The 24664-nt window shown below is 33.8% G+C and overlaps 1 protein-coding gene across 1 annotated transcript in view; it reads right to left on the reverse strand.

The window, feature by feature from the left end:
- The window catches only part of LOC118199035 (hemicentin-2-like), a gene marked incomplete at its 5' end in the record, with an annotated part of 837377 nt that overhangs the window by 647969 nt on the left and 164744 nt on the right, over window positions 1-24664 (reverse strand). Inside the window, one exon of the mRNA XM_085806510.1 lies at window positions 4686-4831. Within this exon, the coding sequence (XP_085662636.1) occupies window positions 4686-4831 (146 nt within the window). The remainder of the gene's footprint in view (window positions 1-4685; window positions 4832-24664) is intronic.

Below are 24664 nucleotides of genomic sequence, written 5' to 3' on the forward strand. Positions count from 1 at the left end.
TTCTTTCCAGGAAATAAGAAGCTATTTCATACTCTTAATGCACTGTTTTTCAACAGTGTACCAATTTCGAATCGCTCGTAGCGATTAAATATATAAAAATAAAATAAGAACATTTTTCTAGTTAGTAACTAAGCTGAGGAACGAAATAGACACTACTGTCTTATCATGTCTAAAATATGAAGCAGCAAAGTATGTAGCTCTGGTATGGAGGTGATTTGAAAACAGAAAATATTTCTTTCAACAATCCAAGTTAAATAAATACTGCTATAGTAAAATTGTAGAAAGAAATATGTATGAAAACATTTCTATTGATTTTCTGAAAATTTTCCTACCTAGATATCCTGTAAATTGTGATCATATTGTTACGAAAGGTACAGGCACGGTAAGATAGCCTCCCCGAAAAGCGGGTTTAGGGTTGCCATAAAATGGCAAGGGAAGGCAGGTTTGCCACATTTAGCGACAAAATTGGCGATATGTCATGGACGGATAGAGAACCTTCTGGAACGAATTCTTACCGGATCAGCCCAGAATGTTCTCAAACACAAGCCAAAAACTATATAAACCCTGCTAGTACTCAGAGAGTCAAAGTGCGGGATAGTTAGTCAGTCCTTGCGGAGTCGATCGAGTTTACAGCCGAGCAGCGAGTGCTGAGTGGGCCGTCGAATGCATCGAAAGAGTTTCGTAATGTATCGCGGTTAGTGCATCGTCGAGAGAGCGCGTTGAGCTCCGGGAATGACTGAATCGAAGAGTCGAGAGCTGTGCTCTGCGTGTCGTCGAGTGCATCGCGAGTTGTAGCGTGGAGAGTCTCGAGAGTACGTAGAGTTCCAAGAACGACCCAGCAGAGCCGGGAACTGTACTCTGGTGCTTTGGAGTAAAGCTGTCTCCATCGTTATCGCCTGATAACCTGAAGGCTGCGTCGCTGATTGTTCCAGCGAGTGTACAGTAGATCTTTGACGACTGTAAAACGTGGCTTTGGAGCTGTCCTGATTAATATCGGCTAAATAAAGTGTGTTTCGATACTTCATCAAAGTGTCGTCGTTATTCACTCCAAATCTACGAGTGTTTTAATATTTAAAAAAAAATCACATGAATCTCACTTCCTGTCATAAAACCGATTGCTACCCGTAACTTTAGGAAACCTAAAGATAAGTATAGGCGGGGAACGTTTTCGACTGTCTAAAAATGCATGTGGCCACCTCGAACGTGTAAGATGACTCTACACTGAATCAATAAGATGTTCGACAAGGTTTTGAGAAATTCTTCCTTCACTCATCAAGAAGAGTTAACTGAAAATGCGTCAACTAAGATTGGGGTCAACCCCACTTTTGCATAATAGGCAAAAGCATATTCAATGCGACTTAAATTTGGAAATATTCCGGTTACTCCATACGCTATATTGTGATTGAGGTCAAAAAACGTCTTGGAGAAGATGAGGCATTTATGTATAAAAAAAGCAGATTCCAATGGCAGAAAAGGCACAAAGGATCTAAGAATTTCAGTTCTGTACAACTGAGTACTCAGCAATCCATTCCGAATTACGTACCAAACATATGCCTAACTAATGCATCCTGCCCAACCGAGCATTTTGTCTTCAGAAAAATATAATATTTCTTTGACATACACTGAACTGTACGAAAATTTAAATTCTCCCCGGATCGGAAATTATCGATTATCTGGCTTTAAATTGAATCCGGACTCATCGGAGAAGAGAATATATTGATATGAGGTCCCTGAGACACAAAACCTGCCTTACAAGCATGCATGGCATGAGTATTGGAGACGTCTAAGGAATTGTTTATGTCAATGTATTTTCTCTGGTAGCCTTAAAAAATTGTCTGTGCAGATGGGTAAGAATATGGCTTCTCTTCCAACGGGCGATTGTACATAAACAATAATCATCATTTGAGGTGGGGAGTTCAATCAAAAAGTTTTTAAACGTTTTTCATGTCTTAAAATGAAACTGACAGAGGTGCAATTACATTAAGGCTTAATCTAACAGCGAAGGAAACCTTGCATTAGCATTAACTTTATCCAGCTGTGTGTACTTTCTAATAAAGTGTGTTGAGTCGGCATACTAAATAGAATTTCGAACGAAACACTGATTTTCTGCAACAATTTTGAAATTACTTTCTGCAGCTGTGATATCATAATTGGGAGTATCTTATAACAACTGATAACACTGCTAATATCAACTGATTTGAACAAAGTATTTGACAAGGGTGAACATTGTATATTTTAAATAGCTGTTTCTAAGACTTAATATTTGGCTTAAAACGTGGATCAAATAAAGCATATTTTGCGAACTATATGAATTCTGATCCTTGTTTTTATTCTAAATGGCAGGATTCTTAATACAGCTGTCAGACATGGGCACTACCACTTGATTATTAAGCCTTTGCGTCACAGGAGAACGTTGCCTAGAGTTTACACTCTCTTCCGCTCTAAACCTCTCGAGAGGACATTAGATTCGCCAGAAGTTTCTTCTTATTTTACAGTACCTTCATGCCTTATATAATATATACATCCTCCCCTTTTCCCATCATCACTATCCACTGTACCGAACAGTGCTGATCATTATAAATCATTAAATAAAACTAATTGCAATGTTTAAGTTTGAACACGGACATAAATAGGAAGAAAATTTCAACAAGAAAATGTTTGCATGTTAGTTTAGAATAAGTAAATAATTAATTTCTCATACGATCAAAATTACCTTTCATATTACCAATTAAAACTTTTGGAGACTTTGTATCACGTGACATAATTATGCGAAAATATTTGACTGTGAAATATTTTTATAGAGGACAAATATTTAAGGTAGAAGTTTTGATTTCCATTTTTTGTGTTTAACTGTTTAGTTGCCTCGGGGCGATAGGAAAGTATTTCCTATAATAAAGATAACTGAGCAACCACTTCAACTGAAGGGTTAAAGCTGTACAATATAATATTCAAAAATATATGAAGTCTGTCAGCGACAAATGGTAAAACCGTTGAGTGGTAGGAATTCGAGAACAAGCTGCTTGTATGAAACTGCCGTGCAGTTTTCTCCGTGTATAACATGAATACGAGCCAGGTTATTCTAAGGCAACTACATCTGTAAGCAGATAGCCCTCGCGTGCTTGCACATTCTTATTGGGCAACTAACTATGACTGCAGTTTATGTCAGTCTTCCCTGAAACCCCTAAAAAAATATAAAAAAATTATAAATAAAAGTAAAACTTAGCCCGTTGTAGGACGGATATTTTTCCAATCGACTTCATAACATGAAATTTCTTCTCGCACCATTACTTGTAAAAATAACTCTTAATAAATACTTTAATAATTTTAATAAATTTAATAATTCTTATTAAATAATAATTTATTAAAAATCTCAGGTAACCAAAATTATCGTTAGGACAATATTTTTTTCTGTATCGCACCAAAAACTTAATAAATAAAATCTGACAGGATTAGATTTTAATGATTGTCCGGAGGATTATCAGTAGAGATGTCCCCGATTGAACAGCGAAATATTTTAAAGGATATTAGATCCATGACATGGGAACGTTATATATCGTCTGTATATTTTAAAATAAAAAAATAATGTTGTGTAATTCTATAAGAATACTTAATGTTTTGAATTATCTATACCATTAATTAAATGGTTCATTTTTATTTAAATGAACAAGATTAAAATGTAATATAGCATCGGTAATTTTTCATTGCCGACGTTATAAAAAAACTGCATCTATATTTTTAAATAGTTTAGCTTGTTAGTTAATAACAGACATATTAAATATAAAAGAATAATATTTCCCTTTTACCGAAGGCAACAGTTTCGAGCGAAAAGTGAAATAACGGAAAATCGCGTTTCGAGACAAATAGCCCTTTAGGGCTTTTTTTTTTTTTTTTTTTTTTTTAAATGAAGCACAATGGGGGTGATGTTCGCCGGATAAATTCTGAAATTTCATGAACATTTCTTAATTTATATACTACAATATCAATTTTCAGACATTTCCCATTAGAATAAACTTATTTATTTTTTCATAAAGGATCTGTTAGATACAAATTTGTAATAAGTAGACATCACTTTAACTGAATCAGAATTATTATATATTATAATTTAAAACCGATATTTACGTTTATAAACCAATCAAAATGTAGTAACTTTATCAAAGCTCTGCATAAATTTATTATTTCCACTTAAACGGGAAGAAAACAGGTAAAAATCTGAAAATCTAAAACTTGGTCAAAAACACATGATGCACAGAAACATAAAGTACTACATTAAAAATAAATTACTACATAAAATAACTATACTAATTAGCATAAATTTACCTTTACTACCGCTACTAGACTAACTACCAAAATAAATTGAATGTCTGTCTTATTTGATTAATTTAAGAGAAATTTAATTACGGAACCTTTTTTAAACCCCATTTCAGTATATTCTAATAATTTTTAATAGCGTGTCGTATATGTGTCCTTGTACAAAGAACTGCTTTCAAATTCACTTTAGGCAACGATCCATAACTTCTGACCTACTCCCAAAAACACTGTTACTAAAATCTAAGGAACAAATCTTAGGAGCAATTACTTAACATTAGCTCGACTGATTTTGCAGAAAATAAGAGCCATTCAGTTACCTCTTATCTACGTTTTTAGTACTTAATTGAAATATGAAATTAGAAGAAAACGGATTCTACCTTAAACCAGGAAACTTCAGGGGTCGGTTTGCCATCAGACGTTCCACAAGTAAGGGAGATGTTGTTTCCTTGATAAAAAGGACCCACGATGGAACCGTTCGGAGATATCTTGCCATCTTTATCGATTTCTGGATGACTCGGCGGAGCTGTAAAAAGAACAGAAGACTCTAAACATTTCACGCACATTAATTAACAGGCATAATAACACAATAAACTAATGCCCAGGGTCTTCCAGAAAGAATGACAGAATTTCATTAAGTCTGTCTGGAGTATGTATTATGCGAAATAAATTTACTGTTCTTTTATTCAATTCTGTTATTGAACACGCTCAGTAGAAAAGTTAATAAATTTCAATATGTGCTATCGTATACTCCGGGAAAGTTGCCTATGATGTAGCTAAATAAAATGAGAACACATTTTTAAATTAAATTATACCTTCCGTTTTCGCATCGTTCCGCGAAAAATTAAAAAAAAAAAAAAAAAAAAAAAAAAAAAGGCCAATTTTTATAGCTTCTAAACTCACTAGTGTCTTAACGCTATAGATCCTAACGTGAAGTTTGAAACATGGGAAATACACATACACACAAAATAAAATAAATGATTAAAACTTGTAATTTTTACTATTTATTGTTCAGGCAAAAAGATAAAAAGATATTTATAAAAGTAGCAACATTTCGTAATTTTTGCTACAAAGCGTATGACCATTGCTATAACTATCAAACATCGATTTGGAGTCTCTGATCAAGCAAATGCTGGAGTCGTATCATCTGTCCGTCAGTTTATGGTGTGATAATTCAGACAATGCTCATGTCGTCGACGAAAACAAAACATCTTTTTTTCCCCCATTTTCTATCACTTAAGCTAGGCCACTATTAAGGCAGGAAATGGTGGCCACTTTATTGTGGAATAATAGGTGGACACATGTTACTTCCTATGAAGGGACGAACAATTGCAGCCATGTCTTCTCTGGGATTCCAACTTGGGACCTCCGGTATCGCAGTAGGCTCCCATAACCACTGTAACGTTTGGGCAGCACAGAAATAAAATAAGAAGAGGAAAATCTCGTAATAGAAATGATTTGCAGAATCAAACTATTAAGGAGACACTGGTCTGTAGTCTGGTCTGCAAGTGGTCTGAGTACTTGGAAGAAAATAGGAATGGAAGAAGAGGTAACAAAAATAATAATTCAAAGCTTCTCCGAAGAACTGAGAAAGAAGACCATTATTCTCTTATACAACAACGAGGATCAGAATATATTATCGGCCATGCTTCTTCCTATACAGAGCATCTTAAAGATTATTTTCTACCATAATTTCCAGTTTGACTGCACGTGAAGAACTTTATGTGATAAGAAGCGATGGAACTGAGATGAATACTGCTATTAAAAATTATGTTGCCCACCTGATAGAACTGCATGTTTGGAGACCACAGCAATGGGCTACATATCTCCTCTGCAATTCCATCACTTATTTCATAACTTAGTCCAAATCCTTCAGTGGGCTAATCAGGAAAACCCCGCTGGCTGTGAAAACTTTCCATTAGTTCGCTTTGAATGTGTCGAATGCCCTTTCCTTAAGCTGACATAAAAGTTCTGAGCAAAGATTAATTATACTTATTTGATATCTCTGCTACCATAAAGTCAAGTACAATTTTAGAGGGTTTAACAGCCTAAGATGCTGGTCTGCTTTCATTCTGAAGATGTTGGATAGCAGCAATGTGAGTTTAGAAAACCCACTGACGAAATTAGGCAGTTTTTACGTTTTGTTATGAATTATTATATGCCTCTCTGGTTCAAAATTAAAAAAAAAAGCTGCAAAAATTTCACAAACAGACCAAAGATAGTTTTTGAAGTAATCAGAATATCACGATACCTAACTTAAAATATACGGCAAATCATCAGCTCAGTAATTTAGTGGAATGCCTTCATTGTCCATCTCGAAAAGTTGATCCTTGCAGAAGACTAGCGGCGCCGATTTTTGAACGCTCAATCACTTTCCGAGGGAAAGTCTGTTCGAAACTTCACCTCGCCAAAACTCAAACTTTGGAACAACAGACTACGTCAACATGATTCAGTGGGATAGTTGCAATATCTACCCTCCTCCATTGTTAAGGAACATTCCGGTTAAGGATATCAAAAATTTACTAAAGGCTGGCGCATCGTTGAAACCAGACTGCAAAAACTTCTCTTTTCACACCTAAACTGTAGATCGCAGTTTCAAACTAATAGCCGAAGCATATAAAACGGTGAAAGACGCTGACAACAGGCGATGGCTTAATTAGGACAACTAACACGATGTATTATGACAGAAGTTCCTCCCCCCCCAAAAAAAAAAAACTTCAAGGTGCATTTTTTGAATATTTGACGTTTGCCTACTAAAAAGTCAAATTATCACAAAATACAAAATGCTACTATTTTCATAAAAATAATGTGTATTTTGCGCAAACAATACATAAATATAATTTGAAATTATAGCTTTTAAACGTTTTCCGTGTTCCTCATGCCCCCAAATTCATATTAGGACTATAAGCTATAGCTTATAGATAGCAATAAATTTAGTAATTACACAAAACAGCGAAAATAGCAAAATTTCGCTGTTTTTTAACATTTTGAACGCGATGTAAGAACAGAAGACATGTGTTTTAATTGGGACTTAGCATGTAATTGTGGCTTGCCTGACACTAACATCACAACAAGCCTACAAAATTTATCGTGGAAAGGAGTGCAAGACTGCGCCTGTCACAGAAGATATGTTTTTACGTGAAAACCTTCTTTTCCATTTTGCATAGCTAAGCAAGAGGCAACTTTTCCGAGGCATAGAAATAGAAAAATAAAAAATTATTTTTTCGGCCCATTCTAATGTCCACCATTAACAACGCGGCAGAAGTCCTAGATATATTCATTTTTAGTCCATAATCTGGCAAGAATGTCTGAAATAACGGTTGAAATCTCTTGCCCTTCTCTACGTTTCTTGTCCCAACTCAATGTCAACAGATCAATTTTGTCAAAATAAAAACGTAGTTAATTTTTGAAATAAATTAAATAATCCCAAGAGCAAGAATAAATGACATACGAAACTTACTAAATAAAATCGTAAGTATAGACCGGTATGATATGATCTATGGTTTCGAATAATACTTGACTTTTATTATTATAAAAGATATATAAAGAAAATGAATCTATATTTAAATATGATAAACTTATCGAAATTTTGAGTTACAGAAATACGAGAGATGAATAATCATTTACTTTTATGTACTTTTCTTATATAAGTTTGAGGACAACATAATTATTGTTATCATTATTATTATTCCCTTTTAATGATTTACAGCATGCTTTACTTCATTTACAATGCATTAATGGATTAAAAATGTGTAAATTTTAAATGAAGCTTAGTTTAATCATTTTACCCCTCAGATATATTCTCAGTACCTTAGATATACTCAGAACGGAATAATTTTCCAGTATTCCCAGTTGCAGATTTCGTTTAAATGAAATAAACAAATTTAATGGGAAAATTTCAAAATTATTGACGAAAGAAAATCTTTTAAGTCAATAATTTGAAAACACCTGAAAAACACAAATTTTATGATAATCATCATAGAATGAAAATTACAGACAATAACATTGTCATTAGGTTTGATAAAAAACGTGCACAACTTTGCATGCGAAATTTTTGAATACATTCCGGAATCAATTTAATGACTTGTGTTATTACTCTTGCGTCTTATTGGTGAGATTGATTAATTTTGAAAATTGTTAGAAAGCAGCTGAAAAGTAAAATTTTCTTTTTTCTTCATTAATGATTCTATCTTGGGAAAAAGAACATTCCTTATCAAATTTGCAACCGGCTGCTTGAAAATATTAATTATGCATACTTCCTGAACTTGTTAATTCAAAGCTACTGTACCTCCCTCTCAAAATTGCCGGATATTTCTTCGTTAAGCACTGGCATGACTGAAGCTGAACCACCATTATTTACATTCACATCGCTAAGAACGTTTCTCAAGGGACGACAGGACCTGTGAAGGTATGGGACAGGGAAGAATGCAACACAACTACAACAAAATTATAGCTACAGCCGATGCCGAACAACTTTATGCAAACCAAAAAAAAAAATTAAGAAATATCTCATAACAAATAAATAAATGTACAAATACTAATAAATTAATACACTAAAACGTAATTCCTTTACTTCTCAGCACCTTAAATAAATTCAGTTGAATTTTTCAGTTTCCTTTAGCCCTCGATAAAATTAAATGCAAAAATTAATTAAATTTTCTGAAGTAAGGAATGTATATAACTCTCTTGTAAAATGGGCATTACATATTTTCTCCTAAAGCACTGGTAACTTAATCTCATTTCATTTCCTTCTTCCAATTTCATTATCTAAAGAAAGATTCTGAAGAATAAACACCCCAGAGAAATACTGTTCGAAGTTTCCGATTTCGAATATATATATCATTTACTCAAATCTTACCAAATCAGTGTTCATTAAGCAGTAACAGTCCATTGCCTTCTTTCGCTATTTCAACAAGAGATGTGATTGCATCGCATTCTTTCCTTCCAGTCTAAACGAGAATGATGCGAAACGCGTCCAAACGAAATATCATGTACACCCGCACTCCTCTAATCTAAGCTACAACAAATAATTTAAATTCTTTCTCCAGGCGCAATTACAACAATAGAATAAAAATAACCCAAGTTTCTCCCTTTCTCTTGTCTTTAATGAGGTATGGGAGGGTAAAGATCTTTATTCCACAGTTTGTAATTAGAGAGAACTGCTTTTTTCCTTTTACTCGCGAGTATTTATTAGAAATGTTTTTGCTACAAAAACCATTTTACAAAAGTCAGTAGTCTCTAACGACTATTCATGTCTTTAAAGCGTAAGGAAATGCACAGAAGTAAAAAACGAAATTAATTTTCCTCGTTGAGATAGAATTGAAAAGTCTATTAAGATTTCAAAGCGTAATAAATATTTAGAGACATAAAATGAGCAAGAAAGCCTTATCAGTCTTGTGGTTAATCATGCTGATTCAACACCTTGTATGTCTTTGTTTAGAATATAAAAGAACGCGTGTATATAGCTTGTTAAGGATTCTTTTAAATTTCATCGTCTTTCGTGTTATATATTGTGCATATAGAGCAAAAGTTTAAAATTACTTTTATCATAGCCATCCCTGATATAAACACAGCCTCGTTTTCGAATTAAAGGAAATATAATGTCATTTATAGTAAATCTTCTCTAAGAGAACCTATGGTTTTAGATCATTTTTGTGTTCTGTGAAATTGGTTATCTTAGAAAGGTCATGTTCATCAGCGATGTTTATTTACGTCTGCAAAATATTAGTCACCTTTACAGCTAATATTTATTCCACGTTTTCCACTATCTGGAGATACTAATAGCTTCCATGAGGGCCCCTAAGGACGCTGATTAACAACAGATTCACACATAAGTATGGGCGTGGCAGAGGTGCTGCTAATATAAAATAGTTTTCTTTTTTAAGTTTAAAGAATAGCCAGTTTCACAGGAGGCCATCTTAGAAAGTTGGCTTCCAAAAAAGAGTTCATTGCATTTAACGCTTTAAGATGTCTTGAGTAAAGTTCCTGTGTGAGCTGTTTTGGAGACTCCGTATAATACTTTTTTACGACGCTCAAGTCATGAATCTGTATTTCCCGTTCATCATTTATACGAACGCTTATTTTATTTTATTTTATCTGTTTAATTATGTTATTAAACTTAATTATAGTGTTAATTTTGTTAAATGATTTAAAAAAATAAATGTTTCCGAATTCATGTATGGAAATCATATTTCAACAAAGAGCGTGATAAATAATCAAATGCGAACCTCTTCCCCCCCCCGAAAAAAAAAACACCGAATTTTCCCTCTTGCTCGAGTTTAGTGCTTACGATATAAATTGGGAAATATAGTCGCAAGGCTTGATGGCAAAGTGTTAGGAATTAAAATACTACTATGATTAATTGAATTATTATTATGATTTGTTGACATAACGATTAGAAAAAATTGCGCAATTTTATTGATTTTGTTGGCTATTAAAAACCATTTGTCATGTGAAAATAATAAGTAGCAAGATCAAACGCTGAAGTCAAATATCTTGCAACAAAACGAAAAGTAGTTTTGAAACAACTGTAGCCTGTCCAACTACTTAGCTTTGAGAAACAATGTCAGATTCAAGAGGCATGCGTTGACTTTGCTGCAGTCACCTGCAGCCTATGACGGCTAAAGGTCGATTGTGCTGTAAAGTTCATTTTAGCAAAACCTTATTAAGTTATTTTCGATACTTTCTATTTCTTCAGTCAACATCGTTAGAATGAAAATTAAATTCAGTTTAAATAGCGATCGAATCTGTAGTTTACAGAGAGAGCCATGATAACCTACCCAGAAGACCAGCTGAACCCTGATACGTCAACACGTACGAAGTGAGTTTCTGGATGCAGGATTTTTTTATTTGTTACGCACAGAGATAGAGTCAGTGTCAGCTGAAGCCGAGTTAGTCAGTAGTTGAAAATTATCTCTAATATTGTACGCTTGTGAATATTTTAAATTTTGATTCTTTGCCAGGAGTGATGGCTACTTTCTGCGCTGAAATTTAGCAGTGCAACACAATGCAATTTTTGATAAAACTTTTGGTTCTTCTTGTCTGTATTTTTGGCATTAGACTCCCATTATCTATTTTGTATATGGGACTGTTATAACAGGTAGATGTGCGGTTCTCTTTTTGGTTGCAATCGGCAGCAACAAAAATGTATAAATATTTGTATATATATACCCACTCTGTTACCCGGCTCGGTGAGCTAAGTGTTTTTAATCTTATATATTGTTAAATTATGCATTTTGTGCTTTAAAAGTGATTGAATATATTGTTCTTATGATCCGGGTAAAGGTTTTATGGCTTTAGTTATGCTTTATGCATGCAATAGCTGTAGAATTATCAACCATTTAAAAGTTGTTTAAGTTCCACGAAGCCTAACGATGCCGCCATTTGCTTACATTTGAACCTTATTAGCATAGTGAATTAAGACAGTTTTCTGCACCAACTTCAGTGTCTTTTTACTGAGTGGATCCAAAAGTTTTGTGCACCGAAAAATCTGTTTTCTGCTAATTTTAATTAATTTAAACTATAATTTTAATTGTAAAAATTGTTTTTTAACCGTTTTAATTCTATTTGGTGTTTTAGGTTTTTCTGTATTTTACAATTTTTAATGAAGATATTTATGCATTTGCTCCTTGCCGCGAAGTAAAACTGAATTGATTGAATGAGAAATAATCTAATGAAAGTCAGTATTGGGAAACAATCTCCAATAGAAAGTAAGTTTAAATGAAATGCAGCAAAAAAGTTTCATAATTTAATAGGCCATACAAGGAAGTTATGAGATGTCCAGATCAGATTTTATTATACAATTTCTACTATTTAAGAATTTTGGAAGAGGGGATTCAGAATATAGTTAAAGCAAATAAATATTCTGCCTTGCGACTGCAATCATTTGACATGCCTCCAAACTACACATTGTTCACTAGTCTTGGTCTCATATTGTTATTTATCTTATTTTCTCGATACAATACTGATATTACCTTTATTGAACATATATGGCTGTATATGAAGCATCGAATGTATTAATGTGCTGTAAATAAGGAAAGACATTTTGGACAGATTCAATTATTATTCCTTGAGTTTGAGACATCTTACTCGTGAGGATCTTTTATACATCCTTAAGAATGTAAGATTCTGAATAAAGCCATTCTTTGATTACTTTAAGCCCAATAAATTAAATTTGAATTCTAAATTTTTATTTTGACTTCAAAACTATTTTAAGCAGACTCCTGTAGTCTTTGAAAAGATTGTAGAGGGACTACTTTGTTAAGCTCCGCTTCCGTTTATTTATCCTTCATATAGCATGAGAGATGCCGTTGTTGTTCATAATATAAGATCTTTAGTTTAATTTGAGACAGCCTGGTAAACATTAGTTCCCCTAGTACTGATATTTGAGACCTTCTTTTTATTTTCGGTATCTCACGTTACACTGCACTATATTAAAATATCAACCATCATTTTTGCTGTTGCCTTGTCCGAGGATTCAGTCCAGAGGAGTCAAATAGAATCGAAAGTATCCAGAACAGCCACAGCAACATCAATAATCGTCGAAGACTAGAAAAGTTGGTACGAGGGATCTATATCTATACTGAAGGGCTTGGCCAAAATAGAAGGACTTTCGAAGAGATGGCCTGGAGAAAGTTGGATATCAATACAGTGAGGACAGCTATTATAATTTCTCTGGTCATTAGAGGATATCTTCATTCTTTTGAAGTGTTTTGTCATAATTCTGGCTGTGGTAGTGGAAATGACACGGTTGCAATTTAGGGCAGGAATGGAATTCTTGATTGATTGGGAGGTAAGTCTTAGATTGGCTATTGCGTCAGCATCGGTAAGGGTTCAGCTGTTGGAAAGTTGGGAATTACACTCATGTCCATAAATTAAGGATAATTCGGAGTCACGCGGAAATCGAACTCTAAAATAAATATATCACCTGTAAAATCACTACACACATCTTCAAGAATCATATGCAAATTTCAGGAAGTAACCAGATGACACCGATGGTACGTCACAATGACGAGAGAGTAAGAGAGTGATATATATGGAATACAGGCAAAGAAGTAAAATTGTTCGCATGAGCTTTATAAGCATTTCAGAGCAATAACCGAATAGTTATGACACAAAGGACGCGTTTGGATGATTTTTACGTGGTAGAATAATCGGCCAACTGGAAGTATCAGACGAACTTGGAATTGCCCAGAGTGTCATCTCCAGGCTTTGGCAATGATTCCAAGATGATGGTAATGTGAGTAGACGTTACAGTACTGGTCGCCCCAGACTTACAACGCCGAATGAGGACCGGTATTTGGCAGTTACTGCCAAAAGAAACAGGCGGAGCACAGCCTCAGACCTGTCTCGTCAGCCCTCTTCAGCCACTGGTACGACAATTTAAAGCCAGACCGTGTACAGACGCTTAGGGCAGATTGGTCTATATGCTCGTAGACCTGTCAGATGCGTTCCACATACTGCAACTCACTGTCGCCTGCGGTTAGCCTGGAGTAGAGAGCATGCATTGTGGACACCGCAACAGTGGGCTTGTGTGATGTTTTCGGACGAATCCAGGTTTAGCTTGCAGTCTGATTCTCGCCGGACTTTCATATGGAGAGCTCCAAGTACCCGTTAACACCGAGAAAACATCATTGAAAGACACCGTTACGGTGGTGCATGAGTGCTCGTTTGGTGTGGAATTATTCTGGGTTCCAGAACTGACATGCATGTTGAAATTGGAACGAACCATGACAAGCCAAATCTATCGGGACGTCATTCTGGAACAACATGTACGTTTGTTTCGGGGCGCCATGGGCGCACAATTTGTGTTTATGGATGACAACGGCCGTCCTCACCCTGCAAACATCGTAAGCGAATGCCTTCAGTCGGAGGATATCACCCGTATGGACTAGCCAGCATTCTCACCGGGCTTGAATCCAGTATAGCACGTGTGGGACATGCTTGGCCGACGAGTTGCAGCCCGTGTCTACATGTTTACAGGAACTTCAGAGAGCATTGCTCTTTGAATGGTGTAATATCCCTCAAGATCAGATCGATAATTTGATACTCAGCATGCCTAGGCGTTGTACGGACTGTATTGCATCGTCTGGGAGACATACAATGTATTAGCAATCATACCAACCATATAATATTGGTTTTTTGTAAATAGGTTATTTTTGTAACATGCTCCAGGGAGAAAAAATCGCTAATTATTTTAATAATATCAAACATATAGCATCTTTTTTTGCTCTTTACCTTTTTTTTAATAAATAAGCTTTACAAATAAGTCAAATTTGTTTTGCTTCTAACTCTTCCTTTGCCTGATTTTCCATTATCCTTAATTTATGGACATGAGTGTATTCCGGGCGTCTTTTTCAAGACCATCAACCTGCTCATTTCCGTAAATATCAACATGCGCTGGTATCCACTGCAGTATGCATGCCCTTTGTGCTGCAGTAGTTTTGTTCATGAACATAATAATATCCTGGGTAAGTTGAGAGATGCCCCTTAGGATGGCTTGAAGCACAGATTTAGAATCAGAGAATAATAAGAGGCAACTGAATATCTGGATTGCCTTGGGAAGGTAGATATCTAAGACCGTTTTGATGGACACGAGGTCGCAATTATAATTTGAGACAATTTTACCAACAGAGATTTTATTGGTTTGAGATCAACCATCATTAACGGCTGCAACTTACTTTTCTCCAAAGATGTTGTCCTCTTGTGCTTGTTGCAAGAGTCTGAGCACGTCCTTCGGTTCTAGAAAATATAGTCCAGTGTTGCTATTCCAGACAGTATTACGTATTTAATGCGTCTTTTAAATTAAACCGGATATCGCTCGATAAACGATGTAAAACAACGTATAATTTAATTTGTTTCTAAATTAATACTTGAATTTGTTTTTAAAATATCTCTAATTGATAAATTTATAGCAAAAATATACTTTATTTAGTTCCTGACATAAATTATAATTTACTTACCGCAAAAAATGGAAAAATGTCATTTATGTTTTCTGAACATTTTATCCATCACTGTAATTTAAAAATGAACATTGTATCTTAATTACATTTTTCGTTTGCAGAACAATTTATTGTTTGCTGCCTAGTAACGAAGTAATAGTTTCTACGGTACATAATTTATACGATTTATTTATCTTAGCACCAGTTTTAACTTTCACTACATGATAGATTCTTAAGAGCAAAAAGATACAAAATATGAGATGATTGATACATACAAATATTTGAATTTGAATTTGTAATTTTCGGTTCCAAAGATCGTGAAAAATACAGCAAAGAAGCACAAACAAAATCGGTGTAAGGTTGCTTACATGACATATTCCCATTTATTACAGAACAAGATAAAATAATGTTTGCCATTGACCTTCATTATAATAGGGTTTCAAGGTTTGCTTATTTATTCCAGATTATGCATATTTCTGTTAGAATTTTTTTTTCTAACTAGCTGCCTGATTTATTTTCCATGCTTAGCATTACTCTCTTAAAACATTTGCTTCGTTAACTAAATTATCTTCCGAGGCCTTGCATTGTTTAGGAATTTCTTAGCTTAATAGCAACTGAAGCAATTATGTTGACCTTTTGTTCTTCTCTTCTTGCTCTTTCGTGTTTTGGGGATTATTTTTCCTGTTTGTTTAATTGGAGTATTGCGGGACTTCGAGATTATTTATTATAGTAACTCAAACGTCATTTTTTAGAGCTTTGGTTAATTTCAAGTCAAGTTTGTAAGGGTGGCATCATTAATTAACCATGGAGAATTAGTCAAGAAGGAAGCAAAAAAAGAAAAAAAAATCGGATCTTAAGAAATAAGAGTATGTTGTTAGTAATATTAAATGAAACATGCTGACCCGAAAGCTAGTGAAAAATAAAACCGATTTGTTCTCTACATATTCCGTATATTGCTTACAGTTGTCATAATGTGTTTTATGAAAATAAAATTTTGCACAGGAAATAAATGAATTATCGCCAGTCATCTTTAATCTAAATTTAAAATTTAAATCAATATACAACAAACTATAACAAAGAACAAATATTTTGATGCTGAAGGAAATGGAAAATTTATTCCAAAATAAAATTACGGTTGTGCCTAATTTTAAATCCTTTCAAGAAGAACATTTAAATTTCTCAGAAGCAAGTGAAAAGAAGTAGATATTAATTTTCTGTTTGGACGAAAATTAATAAACTTATAAATCTTTGCATAATAAATATATAAATCTTTTCATAAATTTATTTAATCATAGGACTGAAACCGCTTTCTAGTGCTAGTAGTAGACTTTTAATATAAGGTATTTCTCCCGACTTCTGAGCATGCTTTCGTTGTGTGGTGGTCACGCGTATTCGAAAGGTCCGTGGTTCGAGTCCAGGCGAGGTCATTGCTAATTTTTCATCTCTCTTAGCATCAAAAATCTTACATTTTAATGTCTTACAGTGGCGCGGTACTTAAAAAGGCGGTGGATGATGATTCTCCATCGCCAGGATTTAGCGATTGGGTCCCCTAATCCCCAGTTCCTCTTTTCAAGGGGGAGTACATAAGGTATTTCTCCCGCCTTCTTAGCATGCCTTCGTGGTGCAGTGGTCAACACACTCGGTGCGTATTCGAGAGTTCCGTGGTTCCAGTCCCGGCGAGGACATTGCTCATTTTTTTATCTATCCTTGCTTCTAAATAACGAAATAGCTCTACAATACTTGTAAAAACAAAATTTCTGTCCTGACTGACAATAAGTATAAGGCAGAGCAAAGAGTTTTAAGTATACTGAAACAAATCCAATGAGTTGATAAAATTTTTATTTATCTCAAAACTCTTGTCAATTTTTATGTTACATTACCACATTTAATATAAACACATAACTGATAGGTCATACAACTATTCACATATATCATGGTCTGCATGAACCGCCTAAACGCCAAAGTGGTTAATGACTCAGACAGCCATACCGAATTTACCATCTTCTAATATCAGCAAAGGCATGGATGTGATACAACCGTCCCTTTCGTTGAAGGCAATGGTGCACCACCTGTTAGGTGCCTCAGTAATAAACAGACTACTGCCTCCACCTTATTGATGGCCAAAACCTATAATGGGCTAGACCGACCATTGAGGAAGAAAATTTTTTTTATTATATCTATAAACATAAACATCGTACATCGTTTCTGATTGTTATACAAATGTCACAGATTACTTTATGTGAAAATCTTGTCTTTGATGAAGGTCTACCGTTTTTATTCCATATGAAGCTGACACTGATTGTATTCCTACCCCCTCCCACAAAAAAGGAAAAGGAAAATAATAAAAATTAATTTCATCGACCTAATTGTTGATACCAATTCTAAGCTCAGAAAAGTTTTAAAAAGAGGTCTGCATATAAAAAAATCTTTCATAACAAATTTAATGGTGTTTTCTAAAGAGAATCATATTTGAAAATAATAAACCTCTGCATGACAGACATGATTGTTCACATTAGGGTTCACAATACTTGATCTGAAAGAGATAAATTCCTATAACTATTAAATTTTTTCAACGGAACTATTTAAAAAATGAGCTTATTTCTCTTACTCATCACTTAATTTTATATCACGTTATTTGATTTTAAATATTTCCTAATTTCAGAGAATAAAGTATTCCTTCTTTAACATCTACCGTTCTGCATTAACCATTAAATTCATAGTTTTAACAATTATCGTGAATTATTTAACGAAATAGTATCAAATGAATGATGTTTAGTACCTGGTTTACAACAGATTATGTCAGATTGGAAATATGGTTACAGAACTTGGCTTAAAGTTACGTATTAGGTCTATTGCGAAATACTAGATGGGCTCTCATGCATGTTACTAATTAAACGATATTAAATAAATGATGTAAGTTTTCACTGAAATATCCAAATGAATATTTAGTTAAGATTAAGCGTTTAATAAATAAAGCTTTCAAGAGATAATTTGTGATTATTATCCTCTTAAATACAGATATCGTTTATTTTAAATTATTAAATGCCACAGGCAAATGGTGATGTATAGGAAACCTCACTGCAAGGATTGTTGTGAGTAAATAATCCTTCACCATTTTCTTTTGTAAGGAATTTTATTTGGCGCGCAGAAGAATACTAGCTATCCAATTTGCTAATGCTTCTTTATACAGCAACTTTAACTAAGCTGGTAATAAATTTATTTACATGTAAACTTTTAAATAATTTATTGCCCTTTTTTTCCCTTGATTTAAATATATAAAAATAATAAAAAACTCCAATTCACACTTCGTATTCAGATCTCAGTTTGACACTACGAAAGAAGTCATTAGTTTAATAACAATACATAAATTTCAAGATAAAAATTTAAAATCAGAATTACACCACAAAGGCGCGAGATAAGAAGGAAAACATTCCTTACATTCTCCTCACTTAATCAGTGAATGAAAAGTAGAGGAGTCAGTCAATAAATTTAGGTGATAGCGAATTATCGTTCACTACATTTTAGTGTGGACGCCAGTTGCAGTCTCATTAGATTTATATTGTAGCTGGAAACATGAAAAATTATTAGCGTCCTCTACTAGTTTCGAACATCGGACCTTTTGATTGCTAGCTAGACGCGTTTTTACAATTACTCCACAAAGCTCTTTACCTTGAATATAGAATCATGCATTTAAGACTAACCCTTCAGAATAAATAAATTTATTTAATAACTTATATTATTGTTAATAAAGTAACCCAAAATAACATTACGATTATTATTATCATCATTATTATTATCACTAATGTTATTGTTGTTATATAATAACGAAAATACACATTTATACATGTGGGGGGGGATCAAAGAGGCAAATTGATATACTTCATTTGGCAAATATTATAATATAAAACAATTAATGGAAGGGCATTTGATTTTCGCATATAGGCTTATTCAGTTTTATTTACACAATAAATCAATGCTTAACCTTTAGAATTATTCCTTACCCAAGGGGAAAAAAGAGACGTACCGATGTTAGATGAATTCTCTCTCCATGCAAGTGATTTTTGTCTTGAACATACAGCAAGTTTGCAATAAATTATTTTCTATTAGCCTTTTGATGTAAGCTAATGATAATATATAGCTGGCAACTAACAATAGCGCAAATGCTTGACCGTGGAGGTAAAGATAAAGCTTTTGTATGGTAACTGTCTATAAGCGTATTACTTTATAAGGTACATAATTTCTTTAGCATTACTGATTGCGAAAAACAAATTGTACATGTGTGACCTAAGTTTTTCAATAAAAAGGGATGCTTTTAAACAGGGCTTCCTTTTTAATAGTTGTCGACGATATATTAGAAGCAGGAAAGTGGATGCCGGTGGTTTATGCAGATTGTTTGGGCAAAAGGCATACCGGAGAATAATAATATGGATATCGAACAGACCGTGCTTCGCAATAATAAATCCCCTCTTTATAGCTATTGAAAATCATATGTTTTATATCTGTTCGGGAAAAAATGTAGTTTATAATTTTTAAATAGTGTTTCTTTCGATAAAATACAGTAAACTAATATAAAAAATAAAACTCTTTAATCTTTCGTCTCGGTAAATCTAGGAGAAAGACAGCAAAGTTATCTATATATTTTTGAGTATCCTGCATAACTTACGAAGCAAGAAAATAAGGAAGTGTATATGAGAAAACGGTACCTATAGCAAAAATATTCATAAATATATTCAGTTTTTATTGCTTGCTGACTCTTGTTTACTTCCCACACGTGCAAACCTATGTAGTACTACTGTACATATGTTCATCTTAATTAAGATCTTTGTCTAAAATTTATGTGTTACATAGGAAATGTCTTCCAATAAATGTATCATATTTATCCGAGGTCCCATTCGCGTTGTTTCAGAATTTTCGACATGAAGAACATCTTAAGGCTTAGATTTACTAATTCCCAAACCTCAAAACGTAGTTTATGATAATTTTTCATTCTGTCTTCCAAGTTGTCACTTAGCTTCAGGAAGCGGATGAGATGTCATACGTCAATGTGCACCCATTCACCTCACCCCCGAGGAAAGGTTTCCGTCAGAGATACATCCACTCCATCAAGTCATTACACACGAGCTGTCAGACTTCTTTATCCGAGTACAATGATTCGCTGACTAGCAAAGAATGGAAAAGAAGTTTTGGACAATGTGCCAGGCATAAAGTGGCAACAAATTTACCCCTTTATTCGATCCCAGTGATTGAAATGTCTCCCATCGGTCAATGTTTGACACTTAGCTCAGAAGAGGGAGAAAAACAATGAATCTACAAAAAATATATTCTCATCTGGAATGCGTAAAAAGATTTCTTAGGAAATTTGTAACTGGAGGAAACATGGGGGATTTATTGTGACTTAAAAAGCAAATTAAACTAAAAAGAGGCTTAAATTGTGGAATGAGATTAGAAAAGAAACATTTAATCAATTAATGTCGTTAAAAATGGATTTCACAAGCCTAAAACCGATCTTGCAGCTTCATTAACACAATTTAGTTGTGAATGATAAAATAGAAAATTAAAAGCTTGATCAACGTGCGTTTGCCTTCATAAATCAATCTATATTGCGTTGCAGTATTTATTATTGAAACCATTTGCGTATTCACCAACATTTTAGCATTTGTAGAGTCATTAGCTGCTTTTTAAAATAAGAGACGTGAAAAATGAGCAATGCCCTAGCTGGAACGCGAACCTAGACCTCTCGAATATAGGCCGATTGTGCTACCGAAAGCAGGTAGGAAAGGAGGGAGAAAATAGCTTATCCGCTTTAAAGGGCAACTGGGGATTAAGAGATCCAAAACGCCAAACCCTGGGGGTAACGAATTATTTCCCACCACCTTTTTAGTTCGGGCGCCACTGTAGAATCATTAGGTTTTATTTTTGAAACAGCAGAAGTAAAAAATTAGCAATGCACTCGCCGGGACGCGAACCTGGATTTCTCGAATACGCCCCGAGTGTGCTACCGTTACACGATGAAGGCATGCTGGAGGGAGAGAGAAAATAGCCTTAGAACTTAATGCATAAATATGCCCAAGTAATACATTACGTATAAATAATTTAGAATAAAATGCATGAATGTCTAATTACAACCTAACTGCACAAAGTTATTTTCTATGATTACCTAATTACTAATTCAAAATAAAGAGTAATCAGCACATGATAACAGAAGTTAAAAGTTGAATTCTCTACACAACCATGATGTAACAATGATTTGAAACAGAGGCTTAATGATTTGCATTATCAACATTGTTGCCACTAAATTTTAAAGCATTTGTTAAACTTGCATTGAAAAATGTGACAGACAACTACTATAAAATATCCACTTATAAATCCAAAATAATACTTTCTGCTTTTCCAATGAATATTTTCGTTTTAATTTACAGAGGATTGTAAATAATCTAATTTATTTGTGCAAAAATATTTCTTATTTCCACCATATAGTCTCCCTTACTGTGATGAAATAAAACACATTTAATATATACCCTAGTCATTATTCCTACTATCAGTTAATAATTTTGATATTTCACTTAGTAGGATAATAGCATTAATAGCAGAAGAAAGTTGTAACCTCAAGGATATTTTTATAATTAAATTTAATTTGTGCAGTAGTTATCATTTTTATGAACATATATTCCATATATTTTTGCGAGTTTTCAGAAAAATGTTATTGCGAAACATTCGTATAAATAAACTTTGAGAAGATACACTCATGCATATTATATAACTGAATACATTTTTGTGTATATTAAAATGTTTAGCATCTCACTACGATTCCGGAGGAAAGGAGCGGTATTCCAATGTAAATTCTCCTTGAAAATCACGAAGATAATAAAGGAAATGGAGGGGCTCTTATTACTAACCTCACTAGTCTGACTGGCTTCATAATGCACTGGAACGTCTCTAGATTGCTACTTCCAGGTAATTTACTGCTACATTGGCTGAAAGGATGCCTTTCTTTGAGGTAAAAGGGGAAAAAGTATTTTAAGATGTTCAGGTTTCTTTCTCAATCACTTTCTTTACTTCATGCTCGAGACACAGGTGTGTTTGCAGAAAGTAAAGTGTATAATTTAATTTAGGTGTGCCTTGCTCTATTACAAGCGTCTATTGGAGTTAAATTAAATACTCTCTAAATTTGTCAGCTTCCTTTCCTCAAAATAGCTGCTAATATGGGATGGAATATTCGTTTTTCAGAATACAGACATTTTAAATTACAAGCCACAAATGGAATAGGATATGAATTTTTAACATTACAAAGAGATTCCTTTAAAAGAGAGGAAATAACTAATATTAGCGAGCAAAAAGATCTCAAAATCAATTTTAATGTCATTAAAAATTGACAGCTATAAACGTTATAAGCTCTAAAAATATTTATATTTTCCCCATGTTTTCATCGAATATATACACGTTTTGCATACTTTCTAGAATGCAGAATTAGCATTCATTAGCATGTTAATATTCTGTTCTTCATTTCCTTCTTATCCTCAGGGAATACAGAAGGTTTAGTCCACTTGGATGATGGAAGCAAAATTTCAGACAGAATCTGAAAATCCCAAGTTCAGTAATATTAATTCGTAAACATCGTTGTTAGGTCTGAGGTACACTCATATGTATCTTTCATTAATTTTTTCCCATAATACCTGCGATATTTCAAGATCTTACAGTTCCTATTGATCTTTATGTTTGACTTTCTTATATTCAGTATGAAAATGCGTGTAATTATAGCCTGTTTATTTTAGCGCAAAAACCCAATGATGGAGATTACATCCCCTCTTTCACAAAGGTTGTTAATATCTCTTTAGTGCTCCTTTTGTCCGCATTGTGTACTCAGGTAGTTGCTTTGAACAGTTACAAATGTGACTGTTTTTTCTGGATCGTCAGAACTGTGATATATTTTGGATGCGAATTATGTCAATTATGGAAGAAACAGATAATAGCTAAATTTCATAAAATTTAATGAACTAATCATTCCTAGTCAAGCAAGCAAAGATAGAAAATCAATGTTTGGATTAGATTTTACGAAAGATGCATTTAAATAATAAATGAAACTTGAGCTAAAATATCGGCTAGAATAACGGCAAAATTTAACTTTTCAGGGAATTATGATTACCTGTCGAAACCGTACTTGAAGAGAAATCGCAGATTATTATAGCTTCCACTAAACTGCGACTTTCTTTCCGGGGTATAACTCGCACCTGTAATGTCCAACTACAAGTTTTAATTTTCAAGTCAATTCTTCGTATAACACATGCCCCCTTTTTAAGGAGAAACCTAAAATGCACATGTGCGATACTCTTATCTTTTGAATTCATTCATTAGAAGATTTTTTCCAAGGTTTAAAACAATGGTATAGTGAACTGACAAGCATTAAGTGAGACAATACTTTTGTGGGCGAGGAGTGATCGAGGAGTAAATAATTCTGTAAGCAGGATAGGTGTACACAAGAATTTTGTTCTAGATTTTTATGAAAGGGGAACACAATTTGGGGTAACAACGCACTTCTGACCGGAGAAACAGTGCTGTTTTGAAATGAAAAGTCACTCAGTTTTCTAAAGAAAATGGAAATAGTTCTGCAGTATGGATGTTTGATATTGGTGAAAGCTCTATACGTGAGTGGAAAAAAGTGAAATCGCAATAATTCATATGCTAAAGATTAAACCTGCTTACGACTTAGGAAATTGTTTATCCCAGAAGAAAATATAGGTAACTGTGTCCAAGAAAATCGCCAGAATGGGTAAATTGTAACCAGAAACAGCGTACGTGTATTTGATAAAAAAGGTAAAAAGACTGCAAATAAAAGTAAGAACGTTAAAGTAACTTGGCGTAGCTGATTTATGGCACAAAAAATTTAGCTATACGAGAAAGAAACAAAGCTTTTGTGAAGGTTTCCAAAAAATTTGGATAGCAAACTGTGTAATTTCCAGAAGTATATTATTAATTATGAAGGCGAAAAATATTTGTCACATATTGGATATAAGGATAAAACTCCAGTAATGTTTGATATGATTAAAAGTAAAACAATTGATGTGAAAAGAGCAAAAACGGTTCACATAAAAAAAGCAGGTCTCGAAAAATTTCGCCTCATTGTAGGGCTCTTTTAATTTAAACAAAGCTTTTAATTATAGGGCTCCTCTTTAATTTCTAAAAGAAAGATGATGTCGAAATGTAACTTAGCATACATTGTCTTCGTTCATGTTCACAAAAAGAATGAATGGATGAAAACCGTGTAAAATTGTGAGTAAGAAATATTTAGCAAAAGCGGGCAGATCGTTCAAGGCACTTCGTAACGGAATTTTCAACGCCTCCGATAGGAACAGAAAGGACGCTAATTTTGTTGTGTAGAAGTCATTGTTGTTGCCTAGATTGTTCTGTAAAGAGATTTCTGG

Source organism: Stegodyphus dumicola, chromosome 1, assembly GCF_044657685.1.
Source record: "Stegodyphus dumicola isolate Sdum_Otavi_A_Nest chromosome 1, ASM4465768v1".
NCBI lineage: Eukaryota > Metazoa > Arthropoda > Arachnida > Araneae > Eresidae > Stegodyphus > Stegodyphus dumicola.